General features: G+C 43.9%; 1 protein-coding gene across 1 annotated transcript; it reads left to right on the forward strand.

Moving 5' to 3' along the window:
- Window positions 1–502: 502 nt before the first annotated feature.
- On the forward strand, window positions 503–1368 carry LOC308676402 (histone H3.2-like; the record flags this gene model as incomplete). Its single annotated transcript, XM_081342215.1, has 2 exons — window positions 503–630; window positions 957–1368. 2 exons carry the CDS (start codon window positions 503–505, stop codon window positions 1366–1368), a joined length of 540 nt encoding a protein of 179 aa, XP_081198341.1.
- Between the last annotated feature and the right edge of the window lie 6945 nt (window positions 1369–8313).

The raw sequence follows: 8313 nt of genomic DNA on the forward strand, positions 1-8313 counted from the left end.
TATCTCTAAAGCAGCTTTTCTCAACCAAGACAATTTTAAGAGATAACCTTTTTTGTCATTTACCCTGCCCATTTACTGTGGGCACATTGGCCCACATTAAAAATGGAATTTAGTTGCTTGCTGCCAAAGTGTACACGTAGGCAACACACATTTAAACATTCTATATACAACATACGGCATAAGCTGAGTTTACTTCAAATCCCAGCTGGTTGGGGGGGACTCTGGGAGCTGAAGTCCACACATTTTAAAATGGCTAAGGTTCAGAAACACTGGATTTTACAAAAATAAAAGAGAAATTAAAACAAGCACGTGCACCAGCTTCCGTGAATGGAATCCACGTAAGAAGGAAGGGAAAAAAAAGAGAGAGACGCCAAAACACAGGTGGTGGGATTCTAGGCTTTTCCTGGTTTCCTAATTCTGACCAATCCCCAACGAATTCCGAACATTCGAACGCGGTGACAGTTCTAATTCTTTCTTTCCCAGCCAATCAAAGGGGAGCGAGATGGCTATAAAAGAACGGCCACGAGAGCGCGCTTTCTTTCGCTCGCGTTTTCGGCGAGGAGGAGCGAGGAAGCGTTGGGGGTCGGAAGAAGGCGGCTCAAACCAAGCAGACGGCTCGCAAGTCTACCGGTGGGAAGACGCCTTTACTTTCCTCCACATGATACATACACATATAAAAAGCGTCTTTCCTTAGGGTATAATTACAATGAAAAGTAGACATTTTGTAACGGATGTAATTCAGAGTCGAATCATCCTGGGCGTGGAAACAAAGCCTTGGCAACTGAGGAACCGTGAGGAGGCGGAGCGAGATAAAGATAATGTTTTAATGAATAATCCAATCAGCGTCAAGACTAGATATTCGAATTCAGCCAATCAGGCTAAAGGCGCGGGCTATAAAAGGGCCGGCGCGCAGTGCCCAGGCTTCATTTCTTGGGAGGATTCGGTGTTGGCGATAGCATCGCTCGCACCAAGCAGACGGCTCGCAAGTCGACCAGCGGGAAGGCGCCCCGCAAGCAGCTGGCTACCAAGGCTGCGCGGAAGAGCGCGCCGGCCACGGGCGGCGTGAAGAAGCCTCACCGCTACCGGCCGGGCACCGTGGCTTTGCGCGAGATCCGCCGCTACCAGAAGTCGACGGAGCTGCTGATCTGCAAGCTGCCCTTCCAGCGGCTGGTGTGGGAGATCGCGCAGTTCTTCAAGACCGACCTGCGCTTCCAGAGCTCGGCCGTGATGGCGCTGCAGGAGGCGAGCGAGGCTTACCTGGTGGGGCTCTTCGAGGACACCAACCTGTGCGCCATCCACGCCAAGCGCATCACCATCATGCCCAAGGACATCCAGCTGGCCCGCCGCATCCGCGGGGAGAGGGCGTAAAAGCCAGGCGCGGGCCTCGCTGCGGGGAGACTGGAAAGTCATTGTGGCTAACGGCTCTTTTAAGAGCCATTCACTGCTTCCTGAAAAAGTTGCGCTCCTTTGTGGCTTCTAAATGTTGAAAAGAGTCTCTAACTCTGAAGATCGTCTATGGGGATTTTTTTATTTTTTTTTATTTTAATCCCATTTACATCCCGCCCTTCTCCGAAGACTCAGGGCGGCTTACAATTTAAAGCACAAATCAGTGTGCTTAGCAATAGCCTTCATTCTATGTATATACCTGCTTATTATATAAATAAATTATTATTATTATTATTATTATTATTATTATTATTATTATTATTATTGCTTTCACACACCCCAGTGGCATTTTTTATAAAGTCAGCTTATTGCCCCCAACAATCTGGGTCCTCATTTTACCTACCTCGGAAGGATGGAAGGCTGAGTCAACCTTGAGCCTGGTGGGACTCGAACCTGCACTAATTCTCAGTCATCCATGTCCCGGTTGTCCCAAAAGGTGCTTTTTTCAGGAGCGCAACTGAACTTGTTTTATCTTTTTGAAGACGTTTCGCTTCTCCTCCAAGAAGCTTTTTTTTCAACTGACTGGATGGTTGGAGAATGGCTCCCGTCCCTCGCCATCTAGTCAGAGCTGAAGAAGCTGCTCGGAGGAGAAGCGAAACGTCTTCAAAGAAAAAAGGCCACTTGCCTCCTGAAAAAGCGCGAGACAACTCTGAATATCCCAATTTTAACGCTCAAAACCAGGGGTCTTCAAACTTGGCCCTTTTATGACTTGTGGACTTCAACTCCCAGAAATCCCCAGCGAGCTTTGCTTTGCTGGCTGAGGAATTCTGGGAGTTGAAGTCCACAAGTCATAAAAGGGCCAAGTTTGAAGACCCCTGCTCAAAACTCCCCGTTTTCAGGGCGATTATTTGCAACGGATCCTGCAGCCTTTTCTCCTGTCGGGATGGCTTACGAGTCTCGGCTGGTTTCCATTTCCGTTTAATATTTTTACGCAAAATACTTTAAAGCCAGGTGTAAATAAAACGTTTTTCTCTCTGTGTGTGTGTGTGTTAACACGCAAGCCTTCGATTTGCAGCGCGACCAATCTCCCCATTCTTACACATTGCCCAGTGCAAGCGTTTATCCCAGGGGTAGGCAACCTTGGCTCTTTTATGACTCATGGACTTCAACTCCCAGAATTCCTGAGTCAGCATAGCTGACTCAGCAATTCTGGGAGTTGAAGTCCATGAGTCATAAAAGAGCCAAGGTTGCCTACCCCTGGTTTATCCGTTTCTCTGGGGGGGTTTCAAGGTTCGCTGCCTTGATCAGCGGAGGGAAATGTTTTAATTAGCCTTACAAAATGATTTGCACCTGCGGTACTGGGAAGGTATTTGCAAATACAGACCTGCAGTGTTGAGAGTAGCGAAACAATACCCCTTAATGACCGATGCCTTTAATCCACGCAGGACGTTTAATCTCTGATCGTAATGCACCCTCAGACTGGTGCTATTTTATCAATATGAAAAATATTTTGAATTTTTTTTAAAAAAAAATAATAGCCGACGAAGGTGGGATTCGAACCCACGCGTGCAGAGCACAATGGATTAGCAGTCCATCGCCTTAACCACTCGGCCACCTCGTCAGTATTTCAAAGGTTTTTGACTAAATTACTCTGATCGTTAACCCCTCCGATGTTTTTACTTTTTTTTGTGGTTTTCTGTCTAAATATTGTCTTTGTTACATAATAAGGTACGCATACCGGTATTCTGATTTCTTCGGATTTCTGGAAAACTTACTGCACTCTGCATAATAAGCATAAATACTGGGTTCTCTAATACATTACTAGGAAAAATAGAAGTGCTACTTATAGTAGTTTAAATTTTTTTTTATTATTCCCATTTATATCCCGCCCTTCTCCGAAGACTCAGGGCGGCTTACAAGCTTAGCAGTAGCCTTCATTCTATGTATATGCCTGCTTATTAGGGCTTTCACACACACACCCAAGCGGCATTATTACAAAGTCAGCTTATTGCCCCCAACAATCTGGGTCCTCATTTTACCTACCTCGGAAGGATGGAAGACGGAGTCAACCTTGAGCCTGGTGGGATGCGAGCCTGCACTAATTGCAGGCAGCTGGTGTTACTTAAGGAGGCACTTCTTTAATTTAATTAATTTCTTTAATTTGTTTAATGTGTGCAACAAGATTATGATTGCCTTAAAATTTGTGCATGTAAAACTTAAGACCTTCTTGTGGGTGGTTGAACTTGAGGTTCCATTGAGATAAATTACCAGGTTTTTAATGAAAAGCAATATGCTAATACTTTGAAATAATTCAATTAACACAGCACAACCTTGGCAATTTTAAGAAAAGTTGCCAAGATTGAAATACAGATAGTCCTCAACTTACAACAGTTTGTTTAGTGATCATTCAAAGTTACAACAGCCCTGAAAAATGTGACTAATGAGCATTTTTCACAGTTACGACCTTTGCCACATTCCCCATGATCATGTGATCAACATTTGGTCAATTGGCAAGTGGTTCATATTTATAACCATTGCTGTATCCCAGGATCATGTGATCCCCTTTTGCGACCTTCTGCCAAGCAAAGTCAATTGGGAAGCCAGATTCACTTAACAACCATGTTACTTATCAGCTCCAGTGATTCACTTAACAATTGTGGCAAGAAAGGTCGCAAAATGGGACTTAGCAAGAGAAATTTTGGGTTCCATTGTGGTCATAAGTCAAGGACCACCTGTATTGGAAACTTGGACTGCTACTGCTGCAAATAGTCAATATTTTTTATCACCAACTAAAAGAGAAAAACATCAAAGAATCCCCAAAGCATTTTTTTTTCAAAGGTGAATTGTGCACTTGAACCAATGTTTGAGATGCTGGCTGGGAGCTGAAGTCCACCCATCTTCAAACTCACAAGTTGTAGGGTGTCCATAAAAATGGCTGGTCTTTTAACTTTGGAATGGAATGGAACAGAATAGCTTTATTTGGCCAAGTGTGATTAGACACACAAGAATTTGTCTCCAGTGCAGAAGCGCTCAGTGTACGTGCAAAGTGACAGAGTAATGACAATCTTAATAATGAACTGAACTGGAGAAGCAAAATGTCTTCTAGGAAAAAAAAAATCCAGCTGCCTTTTGAAAAAGCACTTTGGGGACAATCATAACAATGACACCAATAGTAGGGGCTAGCAGAGGCGATGAGATTTTCTTAAATTTTCCTAAACAGGTTTAGCTAAACTTTGCTAAACAGGTTGCTTTCACTGTATAGGCCTGTTAGTAATTAAATGCTTGTCGAAACACGTTAAGTATATATTATTCATGCATTAAATGTTAGGGCAATTTTGGGAAACCTCCATCTTGAACAAAAAGGTGACTAGTAAACGCAGAAGATTGCTAGTAGGTAGGGAACTCTGAAATGTAAATATGAAAGCATTTTAAAAAGATTTATCCTAAATTGATAAAGTTGGGCTCTTTACCACAATAAAAGGGAAGGGAAGGGGGAAAAAAAAACACCTGACTTCGTAGTTGGCAGGATTCGAACCTGCGCGGGGAAACCCCAATGGATTTCTAGTCCATCGCCTTAACCACTCGGCCACAACTACAACTGGAGTGCCATCTGTCTTAAGATGAAAGAAAATATTAAAATATTTGTTCCAACTTGCCTTTATTTCCCCCCCCCCCGCTTTTGTTCTGTAGATTTATGCTATTTCTTGAGATGTACAAGAAACTGTTCGTAAATAACTGTCTGGGAAGATCTCTGGCCTAATGCCAGCCTAGAGCTAATAATAAGATGAGGGATTTTAGGAATTTGGTTCCGTAGCAAATGGATAAATTCAAATAGGCTAAGAAGTACTGGTAATCCTCGACTTACAACGGTTCGTTTAGTGACCATTTGAAATGACAATGGCACCCGGAAAAAAATGACCTATGACCATTTTTCACTCAAAACCATTGCAGCATTCCCATGGTCATGTGATCAGAATTCAGATGCTTGGCAACTGACTCATATCTATGACGGTGTTCTGTACCAGCCTGCTACCGGCCCTGCAGAAAAGGCAGGGACAACCCCTTTTACAAGAAGGCAAGAGGCTGGAATTACGCCTGCCAAATTTATTACTACAAAAACAAACGGAACAAGACAAACCAAGAAACAGGAGCTTTAAGAAACAGGAACTATCCAAGCGGTTGCCTTCAGCAAACCAGCCCTCCCACACATTCCCCTTATATAGAGTTCAGGGCGTGGCTTCTCTCTGCCTCCTTCCGAGGAGCCCCATTGCCTTCCGCTGTTTACTCCTAATTGACTGCCTCCTGCGTCGGGCGTCCTTGAACAGGGCCAGCTGTGGGTCATCTTCATCCACGCTGTCAGGCTCACACAGCTGGGTCTCCGTGGTGACCAAGTGGGAGGGGCCTGGCTGAGGGCTCTCATCAGCAAGATCTTCAACCCCCTCAGCAAGGTCTTCAACACCCCCTTCCTCCTCTGAGTCGTCCGACCCAACTGCCGAACCCACAGGCTGACCCTGAATCACAACAGACGGTTCCAATGTCCCGGAGTCATGGAATTCCCTTTGGCAACCTTCTAAAAAGTCAAGTGAATGGGGAAGCCAGATTCATTTAACAGCTCTGCTACTAACACTTGCAGTGATTCACTTTTTTTTAATAAAGCTTTTTATTAGTTCTTTTTTTCCTTACATACATATGTTCGTTTTTCAACCAGCGTGCAGTCTGGGTTCAAAAGCGCTAATACATAGTCAAGTCCTAATCTTTGGTTCTTTCCTCTAGCCATTTGTAGAATGACTCCCAGGTTTGGTAGTATTGAGTTTCTCCTTTATCTTTCAATCTCATAGTTAAATCTGTCCATCTCTGCGCGTTCCAATATTTTTTTAATTATTTCTTCCTCTGGTGGTATTCCTTCATTTTTTTCCAGTATTGCGCAGAAGTTATTCTTGCTGATGTTGTAATGTGTACACATTACACCTGCAGTGATTCACTTAACAACTGTGCCAAGAATAGTGTACATTGGTTCGTGCAGTGTCCAGGTCCTCGATGGAAGGCAGGCTCGTTGCAATTCTTTTTTTTTTTTTTTGTAATCCTAACTATCCATTGAAGTCTTGTTGGAAGAAGAAGAAGAAAAAAAATCAGGTCCAGTTCCGAGCCGGGAATAAAATGAAGGCTGACTACTTAGAGAAAAATGTTCTTGTTTATTGATGAGCAGAACCAGCAGCAGCATGCAGTTATGGGACAGCTGACCAAATGGCTGAGTGAATGAGTGAATGGAAGGATCTTTTATGGGGCTCTGAGTCTTTGAAGGGGAAATGTTTCCGGATTGCACAATGAGGTGGGCTTTTGCAAATCTGAAGAGGGTGTTGGGCTAATTCTGTTATGTCCTAAAGGTCATATCCTGGCCTTAGATTTTGGGTGGGGGAAATGTAAATTTTTAATCCCGTCAGCTGGAGGGGCTGAAGGCGTTTTGTTCATGAATAGACTGGCTCAGTCTTTCTTAATAGGTGCAAAATAAAAAGGTAAAGGTAAAGGTTCCCCCGCACATGCGTGCTAGTCGTTTCCGACTCTAGGGGCCGGTGCTCATCTCCGTTTCAAAGCCGAAGAGCCAGCGCTTGTCCGAGGACGTCTCTGTGGTCATGTGGCCGGCATGACTAGATGCCAAAGGTGCACAGAACACTGTTACCTTCCCACCATAGTGGTCCCTATTTTTCTACTTGCATTTTTACGTGCTTTCGAACTGCTAGGTTGGCAGAAGCTGGGACGCGTAACAGGCACTCACTCTGTTAGGCGGCACTGCGAAATATCCATCTCTAAAGACTTGAGGCTTCTGTTTGAGGCTATTGAGAAAGATTGGGGCTGCTTTCTGCTTTTAAAATTTTTCTCCATTTCTCTGTTGGGGAAATATAATATTCTGCCTCTTTTTAATATTAAGAATAAAGAATATTTTAATCTGGGGAGGGGGGGCGGCTTCCTACAGTCTGCACCTGTCCTGTTTGATTGTACCTCAAGTTATTGAGGTACAAATGACAGACTCAATAATTCCTCTGTAGATCTGTATCAGCAGCTCCTTGGGCAATCTGAGTTTTCTGAGTTGACACAGGAAGAACATTCTTTGTCGTGCCTTTTTTAAAGGATGCTTCTAATGTTAGGTAGGTCCATTTCAAGTCCTGGGAGATTATAGAACCCAGAAACCTGAAGGTCTTTAATGTTGATACTGCATTGCCTAATATTGCAAGAGGTGGCATCAACGTTGGAAGCATTGGATTGGTTTTTGCTTTGACAATATAAAGAGGCAGCCTTTTTCCTTTAAATTGCTTTGCTCTTAGAATTAGATGAGGAGGGAGAATGTCCCCCCCTGTTGTTTTTAACAAGATAAAAAATGGCACCTTACAGAATGGAAGGGAAGCTTTCCCCTTCAAACTGATTGGATAACGTGATTTATGACTGCTAATTGGAGGAGGGAATTGTACCAGATATTAGTTGCTGAAAGGAGGGGAATTCAGATCGTGGCATCCACCATGCTGTGCCCACGCTTTGGTTTCGCAATTAAAGACTTTTTAGGATAAACAATGCCTGAAAGTTCTTTGAAGGGTTAGGGTTAGGGTTTGGAACCATGACATCAGGCAGAACAGGAGAGCTTCTTCTAAAATCTACTATCATCTCTACAATTTTTAAGAGTGTTCAGCTCCAGATTGTTCTGGCTGCACCAGAGAGCCTGTTGTTCAAACCGCTCCCCCCACCTCTATATACAGATTCATCACTGTCTCCAATGAGACCATAATGACTGTCATAGCATCTGCCGACATCAGTATTTTAGCAGGGGGATCCTTGGAAATAGAAGCATTGGTGCAGAGAAAGATTAAGAATGATGGAGAAAGAGCATGCAGCCCTAGGGGGGGGAATAGGGGGGCTCCTGTGCTAATTGAATGGCGA

This window comes from Vipera berus (genome assembly GCF_964194415.1).
Source record: "Vipera berus genome assembly, chromosome: W".
In the NCBI taxonomy this organism is placed as follows: domain Eukaryota; kingdom Metazoa; phylum Chordata; class Lepidosauria; order Squamata; family Viperidae; genus Vipera; species Vipera berus.